Below are 19,594 nucleotides of genomic sequence, written 5' to 3' on the forward strand. Positions count from 1 at the left end.
ATTGCAGACTTCCTGTTGGATTTAGGCCAGGGGTATCTTTGATTTTTAGGTCTTGAGGAGACGAACACTGGAGTTTTGGTTTGATCTCTCTGTGAGATTCCTATGGACCGTGGTGGCATTTTTAGTGTTTTTTTCTAGGTGGCGCTAAAGAGCACATTTGGGCACCCTGGGGTTAATTTTTAGATTCCTTACTTTTTGGGGTCAAATTTGGGCTCAAAGCCGCTGCCTCAGGTGCCTAACATACGAAACACAATAGGGTCCGGGCCCTTTGTGCTCAGTCCCTAATAAATTCACTGTCATCTGTTTTATATGTGCAATGCCAACGCTTAACAGTCAGTAATAAACTAAATTATAGAACCCTATTTTCTTTCTCAAAAGAAAATAAAAAAGCAATGTGACATTCTCACCAACTGCACCAAAGTAAAATTAGTCAGATTCAAACTTACCTCACTGTTCAAGATTTAAGAGATCACAGATTTTTCTTGAAAACTAGAATTAAATGAAATCAATAATACCAGTTTAAGATACTGAACCTATTTGGAAATATTCAAAAAATTATGATGAAATGGATGAGCGTGAGTCACTGGCCATACTTGACATTTGAACCAACCACAGGGGCGAACAAGCTTTGCATCACTGATCAGAATCAGTAAAGGAGAACACAGCATGATTCCCAACACAGTTTTGTGTGATAATATTTTATTGATGTAACATCTTCACCAGCATTTCCTCCAATGCAGCTTTTGACAAAACACTTGGCAAATGAAACCCCTAAAATCTAAAAGTAAATCATGAAATCGGGGAGGTAAAAATCTCTATACACGTACAGCGGAAACTGCTCAGTGTGTGTTGCTTCACTCCTGCGAGGCAGTCACGATGTTAGAAAGATGTTAATGAGAAACTAATGCGGGAGTATATTTGTCAGGACCTTTTCATGCACTCTCTCCACACCATTTTGTTCCATCTACAAATCAAGTAAAACCAAATTTTTTTTCTCCAACGTTTCAGTTTAGAAATGTAGCTTTTTTTTGTGTTGCATCCTGCAAAAAATTGCAATCAAAAAAGTAAGCATTTAAGAACAGCAACAGATTGTCACACATTTGACAATAAATTCTAAATGCCTTCATGTGGAGGCAATACAATAAATACATAAATTATAACAGAAGGCTTTGCTTCATTTGGGATGTGGTGCTAAATAAAATGCTTTCATTGTTCAGATACAGTTACTTCTCATTTATTGTAAAGCTTTTTTCTGAACAATTGCAAGTAACCTCATTCACAACGCTCCCTTTGTTTAATCTTTAGAGGACATTTTTTCAATCATATGATGGTTGTGAAAAATAAAGGTTGGCCACTCCTTAAATAGTCTCATTGTAGCAGCCTCGATCTTAATAATAAGTACAGTTTTATGTCTAAAACTCAGTGCCTGACAGCATCCTTGAATATCCCCCATCCTACTCTTGTTCTGCAACTCTACTGATGAGTTTCAGAAAATATACAGCGTTGTCCTATTTTTTTTTTTTTTTTATTGTTGTTTTTTTTTTTTGCAGTTTACAGTCAACACATAAATATAAAAGAAATTAGCAGCAGGTCGGCCTAAATGTTCAAGAGCAGAAGGTCACAGGTTTGATCCCCACAGCAAAAAAAAAAAAAAAAAGTGTCCTGTTCACACACTATTTCTGGGAAACAGCACCAACTAAATGCATCATTATATCAAAAATCTGTGGCAAGAATTGAGAAATAGCCTATAATCTCAAAAAGCTTATGCTTGTCCTTGAAGACAGACAAAATGATTTAGTAGATCAAAAAAATCCGTTCTACTCCTGACTCAGATAAATATGATGCTAATTACATTTGAATTGAAGGGATTATTCAGAAAAAGCAATTGTATACTTATATTTACAAAACTATTACTCTGGCCTGTATTATGTTGAAGAACAAGTGAGGACATTTGTGTTCAGAGTGATTATTTCTTTGTTGTTCCATCGCTTCTTGGAATAGTATATTACAAATGTAACAATTATCAAGACCATGCATTTGTGGGACAAGCTGACTGTGTCTGTTGCCAAATTTAAAAAAAAATGTGTAAAACGGCAAACGGATTTTCATTGCCCTTGCGACTGACTTTTGTTCTAAGTATTTTCCAGCTTTCCGATAAGAACTGGAACTAAAGAATTAAACATCTTCCAAACACTAAATCCCCTTACAATTGTGTTCTATTTATTCTGAACGTCATGGTCTGATCCATGATGCTGATGTGACTCATTCTAGCCTGTTTTCAAAACACACAAACAACAGATAGTAACGAAGCAACCCAACATGTCTACATTCAGAGGAAAAGCTTTAAAAACCAAACAAAGTCAAATAAAATATCTCAGACCCAAACTAACAAAACTCAAAATACAGTAGCAAAAGAATAATGACATGTAAATTGAAAAAAATAAGTAAATATTACTCTGTTGCTGTAATATTGACAGTCATTTTGATTGATGATGAAACGTCATCACATTCATACCTCACTTATTAAAATATAAAAGACTTTTACTTGGCAGAGGTTTGCCAGGTTGCAGGCGTAGCTCACAATGACACTGCAACCTCAAAACAACTAAACAAAAGAGAAGTTAAAAGACAATGAAGTCATTGTTACAGCATCCTCAGTAGTTAAAAGTCAGTCAGCTGGCGAGTGGCGGTTGTTTTTGTCGTTGTCGTGGAGGCTTCACCTGTCCGTGTTTCCTTGGTGACCAGTTGCTGGGTGACCCTGGTGGTCTTGGTGACCATGGTAACAGTTCCCTCCTCGCTGGAGGAGACTCGGTGCTCTTCGGACGTTTGCTGGGTGGTGAAGTCGAGTCCTGACGTGTGGAGGCAGAAAGACCCCGAAACATCGACCTCACCTCCCACCTCGCCCCCTCGCCGGGCCTGGGGAGAACCCTCAGGGGTGATCTGCAAGAAGCCTGGGGGAAGAGGAGGAGGAAGAGGAGAAAAGATGAGGCAAACAAGGAGGTTGGGGGAATCCAGAGGGAAAAGGAACTCAGTTTTATACAGGAAAGACAAAAAATAAGAGATTTCATATTTTTAATCTGTTGAACAAAAACAAGGCTAAACAAGTAAAAAGCTTTAGTGCCAATTCTGTTTATGACATGATATAATGATATAATGAAAAAAAAAAAAAAAGGTAAAACATTTAAAGAAGGTCCCACGTCCCCAAATCACAATTTCTTTCAGCTCAGGTTCATGAGCTTCTTTATCAATGGTCCCTTACAATATTTTTTTTAAAACATGTTGCAATTTCTTAGTGTTTGACATTTTGATCAAAAACAATGTTGTTGTGTTAAAATGTCAAAAACAAAATTGGGATTTGGAGGTCAAGTTGAGACCAAAGACAAATATGTACATAATATGCTATGTTATTCCAAATTAACGAGATATTAATGTAATGATTTCGAGAGAAACAATTCTCCAAAAAATAAAAAGTAAAAATTTTTTTCTAAAAAAAAAGCTGCTTTTTGTTGTCCTTTAAAAAAATGTATTAGGTTTTTAACAAAATGCACACATACTTGCCTCATATATACATTCTGATAAACAGTCAAGGTCAAACAAATGTCAGGCTCAGGATATATATATATATATATATATATATATATATATATATATATATATATAAAACTGCAATATAAAAACTGCATCAATATAGAAAGTGTGAGTGAATGCAAAATGAAAAAAGAACAAATAAAAAAAAGAACAATAACAATCTGTGTCTATAGCACAAGGCCTCTTGTAAGAATAATGCAAATATTTAGTCCAATACCTGCCAGAAAGGGTTCATCATCATCTTTGGAGTGTAGCTTATATGTTAATTAGTCCAGTGGAATATAATCAATTATGACTCTCTACCATTGTACCAGCTCTGTTTTTTCACTTAACAAGATCATTTTTTTCTGAAAAACATCTGCTGATTGCATCTAGGAATAAACTTAAACAAATATATATAAAAAAATATATATATATTTTCGGAGAGATTAAACAACAGGTGTCTCAATGGAGGTAAAAAAAAAAATGGAAATATTCCATTTCACCTCTAATCAAACCATTTATAATGGAGAACAAAGAACATATGTTTGGGTGTGCCCCGCTAATCAAGATTCAGCTCACATTAGTGATGTTAAAACAACAGCTTGGGGAAGGAAGACACTTGGTACTGTAATTATAAAAGTAAAAATGTGATCCGTCTCATATCATACACAGTTCCTATGAAACTTAAATAGAATATCTTGTGGTGAAGTTATTTCTCTGCGTTATTAAAATAAAGATGGCCTCGGTCTGATTATCAGTGCAAATATTTCAAGTCATGTTGATTTATTTGCTCATTTTTAAATGGATTGTAATTGCAATGTTATTTATTTCCTCCTTACCTGTAGAGTGTGGCTTCAGGTACCGAGGGACCTTGAACCAAGGGGCGGACTCTCTTTCTTCAGACTCCTGACTTGTGTCCGCTACTTCACTCCATGAATGAACCTGCATTGAGCTGAAGTCCAAACTGTAACCGGAAGGAGACTCTGAGCTGTCCCGGTCCAGCATTTCTGTTCTAGCATGAGACGACACCACTTCTTTGGAAGACTCCTCATTGAAACCAGCAGGTTTGCCTGGAGATAACTCCTTTCCCAGTTTCACATTTGTTTCTGACTGTTCCTGTCCTGTTGTCATCTTGCCGTACGGACTGGTTAACTCCACTTTTGGAAGTTTGATTTTACCACCCAATGTCCCTTTATCGTCCTTGGTGCCCTTGTGAAGACTTGTGTCTTTTTCACTGTTGAGGATTGAGGTTGAACCTTCATCCTTGAGAGACACATGAATTGACCCAGACTTGCCTGGTGAAAATGACATTTTGGGCATTTTCAGCTTCTCAGCCTTCTCCTCTTCTCTGTCCTCACTTGCAGCTGCTGATTTGTCTTTGGACTTTCCAAAGCTTTGCTTGATTTGGATTTTGGGCATCTTCACTCTTACATCTTCCTTATGTTCAGCCTCATTGGCTGTCTCACCTTTTGGGTGGCTTGTATCTGCAGCAAGTTCATCAGTTGGAGGATTCACCAGAACAAAAACAGCTTTTTTGACTTTGGGCATTTTAGGTCCCTCATATTCAATGTCTGCACCATAGATCCTTCGTTCAGGAGAAGAGACTGATGGTAATGGGACACCAAATTTAGGAATTATTCCCTTTTTTCCCTTTTCTGCTTTGTCATCATCTTCATCTTGAGATGTGCCAATGTCAAAATCAATGTCCGGTATCCTGGGGACTTTAATGTCTGCCGTTATGGTTCCAGAACTACCACTTGGTGGACCAATCTCAGGAACAGGGATGTTCATGTGACCTTTGCCATCTTTATATCCATTGTGAGCTCCAACTTCAGCATTCTCTGATGTTCCTTTGGCTTTGCACTGGTGTTTGATGTTGCCCCCTAATGCCTCATGGCAAGTTTTGCATGTTCTTGCTTCTGCACCAACATCACCACTAATGTTCTTTTTTGGCATTCCGATGTTAAATTTAGTTCCTTTGACTTTAGGCCCTTTCACTTTGCCGCTTATTGCTGCTTTGTCAAGATCTACAGCAGGTGCCTCAACCATTTTCTTGTCTTTTTTGGCAAATCCTCTATGAAGCCCTAAATCAAGCTCAATGTCTGCTTTTGGACCTTTGATTTCTAAAGTTGGCATTTTGAGTTTGAGACCTTTGTTCTCTCCCTTCCCATGCAAATCGACTTCTCCATGAGCCCCTATGTCCTGATCTGGTATTGTGACTTGTGGTACTTTGGTTGCACCAGCTGATAAACTAATCTCTGTTCCAGCTGATGTATGTGCTGGCTTTAATAGTTTTTCCTCAGGATATTTGACATCTGGACCAGTGACCTCCATCTCGATAGAAGGTGTTTCAATACCTTTACTTTTGCCTTTAGGAAAAGCTATGTTCACTTTTGGCATCTTGAACTTTCCCCCCTCCCCCTTGATTTCAGCTTGGGGGCCTCCAACTGTTCCATGTGGAAGTAGAACATCTACTGATGGCAATGTCGTATGTAACTTTTTAGCATTGCTTCCCTCCCCCTCAAACTCCAGCTCAGGTCCTTGAATTTTGCCAGATGTTCCTTTTGGTAGGGTGATGTCTACATGTGGCATTTTCATACGAGGCATTTCAAAATGTCCTCCTTTTTCTATTGCTACATCTGGACCTTCAACTTTTCCTTTTGGCAAAGAGAGATCGATGTCAGGCATTTCCGTCTGAGGCACTTTGATTTTTCCTCGAGCATCTCCTTTTATATCCACATCTGGACCTTCAACCTTTCCTTTTGGGAGTGAGATATCAACTGAGGGCATACTGATATTTGGCATCTTGAATTTTCCTCCTACTCCTTTAATGTCCACATCTGGACCTTCAAGTTTTCCTTTTGGCAGTGAGATATCAACTGAGGGCGTGCCAAATTGAGGCGTCTTGAATTTCCCGCCTTCACCTGTAATATCAACATCTAGACCTTCAATTTTACCTGTCGGCAAATCTGGCAACTTCATGTGAGGCATTTTGAATTTTCCACCAACATCTCCCTTCATGTCCACATCTGGACCTTCAACCTTTCCTTTTGGGAGCGAGATATCAACTGAAGGCATACTGAAATGAGGCATCTTGAATTTGCCCCCTTCTCCTTTAATGTCCACATCTGGACCTTCAATTTTACCTTTAGGCAAAGAGAGATCAATGTCTGGCATTTTCAAGTGAGGCATTTTAATTTTTCCACCAACATCTCCTTTAATGTCCACATCTGGACCGTCAATCTTTCCCCTTGGCAGTGAAATATCAACTGAAGGCATACTGATATTTGGCATCTTGAATTTTCCACTTTCTCCTTTAAAATCCACATCTGGACTTTCAACATGTCCTTTGGGAAGAGAGATGTCAAAATCTGGCATTTTCATATGAGGCATCTTGAATTTGCTCCCTTCTCCTTTAATGTCCACATCTGGACCTTCAAGTTTACCTTTCGGCAAAGATATGTTAAAATCTGGCATCTTCATGTGAGGCATTTTGAATTTTCCACCAACATCTCCCTTCATGTCCACATCTGGACCTTCAACCTTTCCTTTTGGGAGCGAGATATCAACTGAAGGCATACTGAAATGAGGCATCTTGAATTTGCCCCCTTCTCCTTTAATGTCCACATCTGGACCTTCAATTTTACCTTTAGGCAAAGAGAGATCAATGTCTGGCATCTTCATGTGAGGCATTTTAATTTTTCCACCAACATCTCCTTTCATTTCCACATCTGGACCTTCAATCTTTCCCTTTGGCAGTGAAATATCAACTGAAGGCATACTGATATTTGGCATCTTGAATTTTCCACTTTCTCCTTTAATATCCACATCTGGACCTTCAACATGTCCTTTGGGAAGAGAGATGTCAAAATCTGGCATTTTCATATGAGGCATCTTGAATTTGCTCCCTTCTCCTTTAATATCCACATCTGGACCTTCAAGTTTACCTTTCGGCAAAGATATGTTAAAATCTGGCATCTTCATGTGAGGCATTTTGAATTTTCCACCAACATCCCCCTTCATGTCCACATCTGGACCTTCAACCTTTCCTTTTGGGAGCGAGATATCAACTGAAGGCATACTGAAGTGAGGCATCTTGAATTTGCCCCCTTCTCCTTTAATGTCCACATCTGGACCTTCAATTTTACCTTTAGGCAAAGAGAGATCAATGTCTGGCATTTTCAAGTGAGGCATTTTGATTTTTCCACCAACATCTCCTTTAATGTCCACATCTGGACCGTCAATCTTTCCCTTTGGCAGTGAAATATCAACTGAAGGCATACTGATATTTGGCATCTTGAATTTTCCACTTTCTCCTTTAATATCCACATCTGGACCTTCAACATGTCCTTTGGGAAGAGAGATGTCAAAATCTGGCATTTTCATATGAGGCATCTTGAATTTGCTCCCTTCTCCTTTAATGTCCACATCTGGACCTTCAATTTTACCTTTAGGCAAAGAGAGATCAATGTCTGGCATCTTCATGTGAGGCATTTTGATTTTTCCACCAACATCTCTTTTCATTTCTACATCTGGACCGTCAATCTTTCCCTTTGGCAGTGAAATATCAACTGAAGGCATACTGATTTTTGGCATCTTGAGTTTTCCACTTTCTCCTTTTATCTCAATGTCTGGCCCTTGAACATTTCCTTTGGGAAGAGAGATGTCAAAATCTGGCATCTTCATGTGAGGCATTTTGAATTTTCCACCAACATCTCCCTTCATGTCCACATCTGGACCTTCAATCTTTCCTTTAGGGAGCGAGATATCAACTGAAGGCATACTGAAATGAGGCATCTTGAATTTGCCCCCTTCTCCTTTAATATCCACATCTGGACCTTCAACATGTCCTTTGGGAAGAGAGATGTCAAAATCCGGCATTTTCATGTGAGGCATCTTGAATTTGCTCCCTTCTCCTTTAATGTCCACATCTGGACCTTCAAGTTTACCTTTCGGCAAAGATATGTTAAAATCTGGCATCTTCATGTGAGGCATTTTGAATTTTCCACCAACATCCCCCTTCATGTCCACATCTGGACCTTCAACGTGTCCTTTGGGAAGAGAAATGTCAAAATCTGGCATTTTCATGTGAGGCATCTTGAATTTGCTCCCTTCTCCTTTAATGTCCACATCTGGACCTTCAATTTTACCTTTAGGCAAAGAGAGATCAATGTCTGGCATCTTCATGTGAGGCATTTTGAATTTTCCACCAACATCACCCTTCATGTCCACATCTGGACCTTCAACCTTTCCTTTTGGGAGCGAGATATCAACTGAAGGCATACTGAAATGAGGCATCTTGAATTTGCCCCCTTCTCCTTTAATGTCCACATCTGGACCTTCAATTTTACCTTTAGGCAAAGAGAGATCAATGTCTGGCATCATCATGTGAGGCATTTTGATTTTTCCACCAACATCTCCTTTAATGTCCACATCTGGACCGTCAATCTTTCCCTTTGGCAGTGAAATATCAACTGAAGGCATACTGATATTTGGCATCTTGAATTTTCCACTTTCTCCTTTAATATCCACATCTGGACCTTCAACATGTCCTTTGGGAAGAGAGATGTCAAAATCTGGCATTTTCATATGAGGCATCTTGAATTTGCTCCCTTCTCCTTTAATGTCCACATCTGGACCTTCAAGTTTACCTTTCGGCAAAGATATGTTAAAATCTGGCATCTTCATGTGAGGCATTTTGAATTTTCCACCAACATCTCCCTTCATGTCCACATCTGGACCTTCAACCTTTCCTTTTGGGAGCGAGATATCAACTGAAGGCATACTGAAGTGAGGCATCTTGAATTTGCCCCCTTCTCCTTTAATGTCCACATCTGGACCTTCAATTTTACCTTTAGGCAAAGAGAGATCAATGTCTGGCATTTTCAAGTGAGGCATTTTGATTTTTCCACCAACATCTCCTTTAATGTCCACATCTGGACTGTCAATCTTTCCCTTTGGCAGTGAAATATCAACTGAAGGCATACTGATATTTGGCATCTTGAATTTTCCACTTTCTCCTTTAATATCCACATCTGGACCTTCAACATGTCCTTTGGGAAGAGAGATGTCAAAATCTGGCATTTTCATATGAGGCATCTTGAATTTGCTCCCTTCTCCTTTAATGTCCACATCTGGACCTTCAAGTTTACCTTTCGGCAAAGATATGTTAAAATCTGGCATCTTCATGTGAGGCATTTTGAATTTTCCACCAACATCTCCCTTCATGTCCACATCTGGACCTTCAACCTTTCCTTTTGGGAGCGAGATATCAACTGAAGGCATACTGAAATGAGGCATCTTGAATTTGCCCCCTTCTCCTTTAATGTCCACATCTGGACCTTCAATTTTACCTTTAGGCAAAGAGAGATCAATGTCTGGCATTTTCATGTGAGGCATTTTGATTTTTCCACCAACATCTCCTTTCATTTCCACATCTGGACCTTCAATCTTTCCCTTTGGCAGTGAAATATCAACTGAAGGCATACTGATATTTGGCATCTTGAATTTTCCACTTTCTCCTTTGATATCCACATCTGGACTTTCAACATGTCCTTTGGGAAGAGAGATGTCAAAATCTGTCATTTTCATATGAGGCATCTTGAATTTGCTCCCTTCTCCTTTAATGTCCACATCTGGACCTTCAAGTTTACCTTTCGGCAAAGATATGTTAAAATCTGGCATCTTCATGTGAGGCATTTTGAATTTTCCACCAACATCCCCCTTCATGTCCACATCTGGACCTTCAATTTTACCTTTAGGCAAAGAGAGATCAATGTCTGGCATTTTCAAGTGAGGCATTTTGATTTTTCCACCAACATCTCTTTTAATGTCCACATCTGGACCTTCAATCTTTCCCTTTGGCAGTGAAATATCAACTGAAGGCATACTGATATTTGGCATCTTGAATTTTCCACTTTCTCCTTTAATATCCACATCTGGACCTTCAACATGTCCTTTGGGAAGAGAGATGTCAAAATCTGGCATTTTCATATGAGGCATCTTGAATTTGCTCCCTTCTCCTTTGATGTCCACATCTGGACCTTCAAGTTTACCTTTAGGCAAAGAGAGATCAATGTCTGGCATTTTCAAGTGAGGCATTTTGATTTTTCCACCAACATCTCCTTTAATGTCCACATCTGGACCGTCAATCTTTCCCTTTGGCAGTGAAATATCAACTGAAGGCATACTGATATTTGGCATCTTGAATTTTCCACTTTCTCCTTTAATATCCACATCTGGACCTTCAACATGTCCTTTGGGAAGAGAGATGTCAAAATCTGGCATTTTCATATGAGGCATCTTGAATTTGCTCCCTTCTCCTTTAATGTCCACATCTGGACCTTCAAGTTTACCTTTCGGCAAAGATATGTTAAAATCTGGCATCTTCATGTGAGGCATTTTGAATTTTCCACCAACATCTCCCTTCATGTCCACATCTGGACCTTCAACCTTTCCTTTTGGGAGCGAGATATCAACTGAAGGCATACTGAAATGAGGCATCTTGAATTTGCCCCCTTCTCCTTTAATGTCCACATCTGGACCTTCAATTTTACCTTTAGGCAAAGAGAGATCAATGTCTGGCATCTTCATGTGAGGCATTTTGATTTTTCCACCAACATCTCCTTTCATTTCCACATCTGGACCTTCAATCTTTCCCTTTGGCAGTGAAATATCAACTGAAGGCATACTGATATTTGACATCTTGAATTTTCCACTTTCCCCTTTAATGTCCACATCTGGACCTTCAACATGTCCTTTGGGAAGAGAGATGTCAAAATCTGGCATTTTCATATGAGGCATCTTGAATTTGCTCCCTTCTCCTTTAATGTCCACATCTGGACCTTCAACATGTCCTTTGGGAAGAGAGATGTCAAAATCTGGCATTTTCATGTGAGGCATCTTGAATTTGCTCCCTTCTCCTTTAATGTCCACATCTGGACCTTCAAGTTTACCTTTAGGCAAAGAGAGATCAATGTCTGGCATCTTGATGTGAGGCATTTTGAATTTTCCACCAACATCTCCCTTCATGTCCACATCTGGACCTTCAACCTTTCCTTTTGGGAGCGAGATATCAACTGAAGGCATACTGAAATGAGGCATCTTGCATTTTCCACTTTCTCCTTTAATGTCCACATCTGGACCTTCAACATGTCCTTTGGGGAGAGAGATGTCAAAATTTGGCATTTTCATGTGAGGCATCTTGAATTTTCCACCTCCTTTAAGAGCTACATCAGGGCCTTCAGTTTTTCCTTTCGGCAAAGAGATGTCAATATCAGGCATTTTCATCTGGGGCATTTTGAATTTTCCTCCAGTATCTCCTTTTACATCCACATCTGGACCAGTAACTTTTCCCTTTGGAAGTGAAATATCAATTGAGGGCATACTGGCATGAGGCATCTTGAATATCCCTCCTCCTTTAATGTCTACACCTGGGCCTTCAACTTTACCCTTTGGCAAAGAGAGATCAATGTCTGGCATTTTCACCTGGGGCATTTTCAATTTACCTCCAGAGTCTCCTTTTATATCCATATCTGGACCTTCAACTTTTCCTTTTGGTAGTGAAATATCAAATGAGGGCATACTTATGTGAGGTATCTTGAATTTTCCCCCTTCTGCTTTAATGTCCACATCTGGACCTTCAATTTTACCTTTAGACAAAGAGAGATCAATGTCTGGCATTTTCATGTGTGGCATTTTGATTTTTCCTTCAGCCTCTCCTTTTATATCAACATCTGGACATGCAACTTTTCCCTTTGGCAGTGAGATATCAATTGAGGGCATATTGATGTTGGGCAATTTATATTTCCCCTCTCCTCCTTTAATGTCAACTTCTGAACCCTCAAATTGTCCCTTTGGAAGCGAAATGTCAATATTAGGCATTTTCATATGAGGCATTTTGAATTTACCTCCTTCGCCTTTGATGTCAACCTCTGGACCTTTAATCTGTCCTTTGGGCAAAGGAATGTTAATATCTGTCATTTTTATATGAGGTGATTTAATTTTTCCATCACCTCCCTTCAGCTCCACTTCTGGACCTTCGGTCTTTGGGGACTTTCCTTTTGGCAAGGACACATCTAGATCTATTTTAGGAATGGAAAGATCAATTGTTGGCATTTTTGGTTTTTTGAGGGTGCCTTCATAGCCCTTTATGTCAGCTTCTGAAATATTAACTTCCACATTTGGTAGAAGTACCTCAGTTTCTGGTGTTTTAGCTGCTGGTAGTGATAGCTCAATTGATGGCATTTTAACCTTGCCCTTTGCTTCAATGTCACCACTTGGCATCCCTAAATCTTTTTCTTTTGAACCAAATCCTGGAATGGAAAACTTTGGGAGTTTGAGAGTGACATCCGGTGCATGGAAGCCACTTTTCCCTTCAACATGTGCCTCCAATTTAGCATCAGATTCCCCCTCTGGTAGTTGACCCTTTGGTGAAGACATTTTGAATTTGGGGAACTTTACTTTATATTTAGATTTGTCCTCTGGGAATTCAACATCAATTTGTGGTTTAGGAATGTCAATTTTCCCCTTTTTTACATTGATGTCCACATCAGGACAAGAGATTGATGCATCTGTAGTCTTCTTGGATAATCCAAATGAAGGCATCTTGAATTTGGGCTTTTTCATTTTTACTTTTCCATCTCCATCAAACTCTACTGATGGTGCCCTCATCTCTCCTTCTAGTTGTGGGAGACTGAGTTTAATATCTCCCTTTGGACCAGATGCTTCAAATTCACCACACTTTGACTTCGCTCCAAACCGAGGGAGAGTGAAACTTGGAGCTTTGAGGGAGATGTCAGGTAGGTCAAAGCTGACCCCTGAAGAAGGTCTGCCACCTTCAGCTTTCAGAAGCTGCACTTCCACATCATCGTGTTTTGGTTTGTTCAGGCCAAAGTCTAGATCCACCTTTGGTGCTGAGATATCAACTGTCGGTAGTTTGACCATGGGGACTTTGAGGGATGCACCTGGTCCTTCAACACTGCCTGTCTCAATTTTAGGTACCTCAAATTTTCCCTTCCCAGATGGCCCTTCAATATTAAGATCTCCCTCTACTTTTCCCACTGGAACTGAAATGTCAACAGCTGGCATTGTGAGCTTTCCACCCTTCATTTCTGGTCTTTCAACTTTTATATCTGCCTGCGGCAGGTTTATTTTTGGAAGAGAAACATCTACTCCAGGCATATGGAATTTTCCTCCTTTCACCTCTGGACCCTTAATACTGAAATCGCCTTCAATCTTTCCTTTGGGGAGTGAAAGGTCAGTGTCTGGCATGTTGATTTTTCCTCCTTTAATTTCAGGGCCTTCAATATTCATCTCTGGTTCCTTTGTTTTAATTTTCGGCAGAGAGATATCAATAGAGGGCATATGGAATTTTCCTCCTTTGCCAACATGTCCTTCAAGTTCAATGTCTCCTTTGGCTTTTCCTTTGGGGAGTGAAATATCAATGTCTGGCATTTCAATCTTCCCAACTTTGATATCAGGGCTTTTTAACTTCACATCACCCTCTGGTAGACTCACTTTTGGTAACGAGACATCAAATTTGGGCACTTTAAACTTTCCACCCTTAAGCGCAGGGCCCGCGACATCGAGGTCACCCTCAATTTTTCCCTCAGGGAGTGAGATGTCTACAGTTGGGAGGTTCAACTGGCCCCCTTTGACCTCAGGACCTTTGAGAGTCACACCTACCTCTGGAGATTTAATTTTAGGGAGCTGTATGTCACCTTTGACTTCAGGTCCTTGAACGTCTACATCGCCACCTTTTCCTTTGATTTTTGGAAGAGAGAGATTAACTGAAGGCATGTGAAACTTGCCTCCTTTGCCAGAATGTCCATCAACGTCAATGTCCACACCTGCCTTTCCTTTTGGAAGAGGAATATCAGCAGTGGGCATTTCCATTGTTCCTTTCATATCTGGACCCTCTACATTGACATCAACCTTTGGCAGGTTCACTTTAGGCAGTGAAACGTCAATCTTAGGCATTTTGAACTTTCCTCCTTTCATATCAGGCCCTTCAAAACTGATATCACTCTCAACTTTTCCTTTGGGAAGTGAAACATCAACTGTTGGGACTTTGATATCTCCTCCTTCAATTTTAGGGCCCTGGAGTCTGACATCCACATCAGGTGTTTTTAACTTGGGAAGAGAAATATCAAATGATGGCATGCTTAGTTTTCCACCTTTGACATCAGGACCCTCAACATTTATCTCTGCACCCTTGGTTTTCATTTTAGGTAATGAAATATCAAAAGATGGCATTTGAAACTTGGCTGTACGTCCTTCAATGTCACAGCCCACTTTCTCTTTGGGGAGTGAAATATCAATATCTGGCATGTCAATCTTTCCTACTGTAATATCTGGGCCTGTTATATTTACATCCCCTTGTGGGAGACTCACTTTAGGTAAAGACACATCAGGTTTTGGCATTTTAAACTTACTGCCCTTCAGTTCAGGACACTCAATGTCTAAATCACCCTCAACTTTTCCTTTGGGGAGTGAAAAGTTAATGTCTGGCATGCTGATTTTTCCTCCTGTAAGTTCAGGGCCTTCAATATTCACCTGTGGTCCCTTTGTTTTAATTTTTGGTGCAGAGATGTCAATGGAGGGCATGTGGAACTTTCCGACTTTGCCAGCATGTCTTTCAAGTTCAATATCTCCTTTGGATTTGCCTTTGGGGAGTGAAATATCAATGTCTGGCATTTCAATTTTCCCTACCTTGATATCAGGGCCTTTCAATTTGGCATCACCCTCTGGTAAACTCACTTTTGGCAAAGACACATCACATTTGGGCATTTTAAACTTGCCACCCTTAAGCGCAGGGCCCGCGACAATTTTTCCCTCAGGGAGTGAGATGTCTACAGTTGGGAGGTTCAACTGGCCCCCTTTGACCTCAGGACCTTTGAGGCTCACGTCTACCTCTGGAGATTTAAATTTAGGGAGCTGTATGTCACCTTTGACTCCAGGTCCTTGAATGTCTACATCGCCCCCTTTTCCTTTGATTTTCGGAAGAGAGAAATTAACTGAAGGCATGTGGAACTTGCCTCCTTTGCCAGAAAGTCCATCAACATCAATATCTACATCTGCCTTTCCTTTTGGAAGAGAAATATCAGCAGTGGGTATTTCCATTTTTCCTTTCATATCTGGACCCTCTACATTGACATCAACCTTTGGCAGGTTCACTTGAGGCAGTGAAACATCAAAATTGGGCATTTTAAACTTTCCTCCTTTCATATCAGGGCTTTCAAAACCGATATCACTCTCAACTTTTCCTTTGGGAAGTGAAACATCAACAGTTGGAAATTTAACATGAGGACGGTCAATACTGACATCCACATCAGGAGGTTTTACTTTTGTCAGAGAAACATCAACTGATGGCATGCTTAACTTCCCATATTTGACATCAGGACCCTCAACATTAATCTCCGGCCCTTTAGCTTCCATTTTTGGTAGAGAGATATCAAGAGATGGCATTTGAAACTTGCCTCCTTTGCCAGCATGCCCTTCAATTTCAATTCCTGCTTTTCCCTTAGGGACTGAAATATCAATGTTTGGCATGTTGATTTTCCCACCCTTAATATCTGGGGTTTTCAGCTTGACATCAGCCTCTGGAAGACTCATTTTTGGTAAAGAGACTCCAAATTTAGGTATTTTAAATGTACCACCCTTCAGCTCAGGCCCCTCGACATCCAAGTCACCTTGAACTTTTCCTTTGGTGAGTGAGATATCGACTTGTGGCATAGCCACAGTGCCTTCTGGCAGGTTTGTCTTTGGTAGTGAAATATCAAATTTTGGCATTTTGAGCTTGCCTGCTTTTACTTCAAGACCTTCAGCATTCAGGTCCACATCAGGATTTCTTTGGAAGAGAGACAGATCAACTTCTGGCATCTTAATTTTTCCACCCTTCAAGTCAGGGCCTTCTATGTTGACCTCTAGTTCCTTGGCTTTGACTTTAGGAAGCGATACATCAACAGAGGGTATGTTGAACTTCCCCCCTTGTCCATCAATTCCCAATTCTGTCCTTGCTGTACCTTTTGGCAGTGAAATGTTGATGTCTGGCATCTCAATCTTTCTACCCTTCATCTCAGGCCCTCTCAATGAAACCTCTCCTTCTGGAAAGTTTACCTTTGGTGATGAAATATCAAATTTTGGCATTTTCATCTTCCCCCTTTTCCCCTCGGGACCTTCCACATTTATCCCAAAATCACCTTTTCCTTTGGGAAGTGACATATCCAGACTTGGCATCTTGAAGTCTGGCCCTTTGAAGCTGACATCTGTCTCAGGGAGTTTTATTTTAGGTCCTGAAATGTCAAACGATGACATTTTCCCTTTAATATCTGACCCTTCTACTTTAATATCACCTTCTGGCAAGTTTACTTTTGGAAGGGAAACCTCAAAGTCTGGCTTTTTAAGTTTCTTGCCTTTTATTTCAGGACCTTCAATATTTATGCCGGCATGAACTTTTCCTTTAGGAAGTCCAGGATCACAGGATGGTATTTCAATACTCCCATCAGTTCCTGAGTGAATGTCAATATTAATGTTACCTTCTGCTTTTCCTTTAGGCAGTGATAGGTTGATTTTTGGCATTTCAAACTTCCCACCTTTGACTTTTGGACCTTGAACATTCACATCACCTTCTGGTAATTTTACTGTAGGAAGATTGATATCCATACAAGGTGCCTTGAATTTTCCTTTTTTTCCCTTTCCTCTGTTGTCGATATCACCTTTTATTTTTATGTCAGGAGGTGAGATATCTATGGTTGGTTTAGTAATACCATCACCTCCAATTTTTGTCCCCTTAATGTTGATGTCACCTCGTTTTGACTTTATTTTTGGAAGAGAGACATCCACTGAGGGCAAATTAAAATGTCCTTTACTTTGACTCTCTCTGTCACCCTCAGCTTTTCCCTTTGGAACAGAGATATCGATTGATGGTCCCTCAATCCCAATTTTTGCCTCTGGTATTTTCATCTTTGGTTGGTGGACATCAACTGTAGGCATCTTGAACTTGCCTCCTTTCCCTGAAGTTCCTTCAACTTCTATTTTGGCTTCTGCTTTTCCCTTTGGTAGAGAGACATCCATTGTTGGTATATTAATTTTTCCTCCTTTGATGTCAGTTCCCCTCAAGCACAAATTTGACTCTAGTGAATCAACCCTAAAATCAGGTGCTTTAATTCTGATGCCACCTTCCTCTGTTTTCACCTGTGGCACTGACATATCTACAGAAGGCATCTTTAATTTTCCTCCTTTGACTCCAGATCCTTGGAAATCTACATCAGCAACTGGTGATTTCACTCCTGGAAGACAAATGTCAACTGGTGGTATGTTGATCTTTTCACCTCCTTTGATGCCAGGTCCTTCAATATCAACTGCTCCTACTTTGGTTTTCACCTTTGGAAGTGAAATGTCAAAAGTTGGCATCTTAAACTTGCCACTACCACTTGACTCTAGCTCTATGTTGCCCTCAACTTTTGGCTTGGAAATAGAAATATCATCACCTTTAGGTCCAGAAATTCCTGCTGTTCGCAACTGAATTATACCCCCTTCAATCCCAGGTCCTTGTAAGCCAACATTAGCTCCAGGTGTTTCCATTCTAGGGAGTTGGGCATTTATTGAAGGAAGTTTGAACTTCCCCCCTTTGGCAGATGGACCTTCAAGTTCTATGTTACTTTCCAATGTTCCTCTTGGCAGTGATATATCAACAGATGGCACCTCAGGCCTCTCCATGGTCACATGACCCTCTGGTTGTTTTAACTTCGGAAGTGACACATCAAAAGTAGGCATTTCGAATTGTCCTCCCTTATCCTCAATGCCTCCTTCCATTTTGCCAGGAGAGATATCAAGTTTTGGCATTTCAAATTTACCACCTTTAACTCCAGGGCCTTCAATGTTGACATTCACTCCACCTGTCTTCACTTTAGGGAGAGAAATATCAAGTGATGGTAACTGAAAACTCCCTCCCACTTCAGTGTCAGCTGCTCCTTCTTTGCCTTTGGGAAGGGTCAGGGATACATTAGGCAACTTGAAACCTTCCATTCCTTGTACCTTTATGTCTGATCCTCCCCCTGGATTTATTTCTGGGGGGGCTATGTCAAAGTCTGGCATTTTGAACTTCCCATCTCCACCAACATAAAGATCCATTTCCACATTGCTACCCTCTACCTTTGGCAGTGAGATATCAACGTCTGGCATTGACATTTTGGGCCCTTTGAAGGTGCCTTCCACCTCATCAGGAAGTCTTCCTCTGATATCAATGGCAGGCACGGCCACTGTTTTCTTCCCGATTGTCACACTCGCATCAGACTTTCCCTTCACTTTTGGTAAGGAAATATCAACTGAAGGTATTTGAATAGATGCTTTTCCTGAGAGGTCACTTTCCATCTTTGGCTTGGTAATTGTTCCTTTTGGGAAATCCCCATCACTTTTGATTTCTACTTTTGGAGGTTTGATATCAGCTTCAGACATTTTTATTCCACCACCTTTCACCTTGATGTCACTGTCTATCTCATCCGAATGACGCGAGAGTCTAACTTTGGGTAATTTCAACTTTGGCATCCGTAGTTTTGCATCTCCTTTGCCTACGTCGACATTCATTGTCCCCTCAGCTGCACCTACTCCTCTTTTGTTGTCCATTTTGGGAGCTTTGATTTCTGCTGTTCCCTTTACAGTGGGAAAAGAAGCCTCAGCTTTTCCAGAAGAGAAGACAAACTCCACATCTGGTGGGTCACACTGAGGTTCTCCTTTCTCCACCTTAATGCCTTCAATACCCGATAAACCAAACTCAACAGATGGTGGTTGTATGCTTGCACTTGGAGGCTTCATTTCCACAGATCCAGCTTCAAAACTTGTGCCTTTTGTGTGTTTGCTCTTTGGAAATGTGATCCCAAACTTGTGTCCTTTGCCTTTGGTTTTCACTTTAGCTCCATCAACGTCAGGATGGGAGATAGTCACCTGTCCCTCAAGTTGCCCGATTTCCAGTTTTCCATCTGTGTCTCCTCCAGCGTAACCTTTTGTTTTCATGTGGGGAAAC

At 40.4% G+C, this 19,594-nt stretch overlaps 1 protein-coding gene across 3 annotated transcripts in view; it reads right to left on the bottom strand.

Annotated features, from left to right (window-relative positions):
- Positions 1–682: 682 nt before the first annotated feature.
- The window catches only part of prx (periaxin), a 41,343-nt gene continuing 22,431 nt past the window's right edge, over positions 683–19,594 (bottom strand). For 2 of the 3 annotated variants that reach the window (XM_080509039.1, XM_080509041.1), the window contains 2 exons: positions 4,410–19,594; positions 683–2,951 (listed from right to left, as the gene is read on the bottom strand). In XM_080509039.1, the coding sequence (XP_080365165.1) occupies positions 2,662–2,951; positions 4,410–19,594 (15,475 nt within the window). In that variant the 3' untranslated portion in view covers positions 683–2,661. The remainder of the gene's footprint in view (positions 2,952–4,409) is intronic. The other variant, XM_080509040.1, reaches the window with a different exon arrangement.

Source organism: Blennius ocellaris (genome assembly GCF_963422515.1).
Source record: "Blennius ocellaris genome assembly, chromosome: 2".
Classification (NCBI taxonomy): Eukaryota; Metazoa; Chordata; class Actinopteri; order Blenniiformes; family Blenniidae; genus Blennius; species Blennius ocellaris.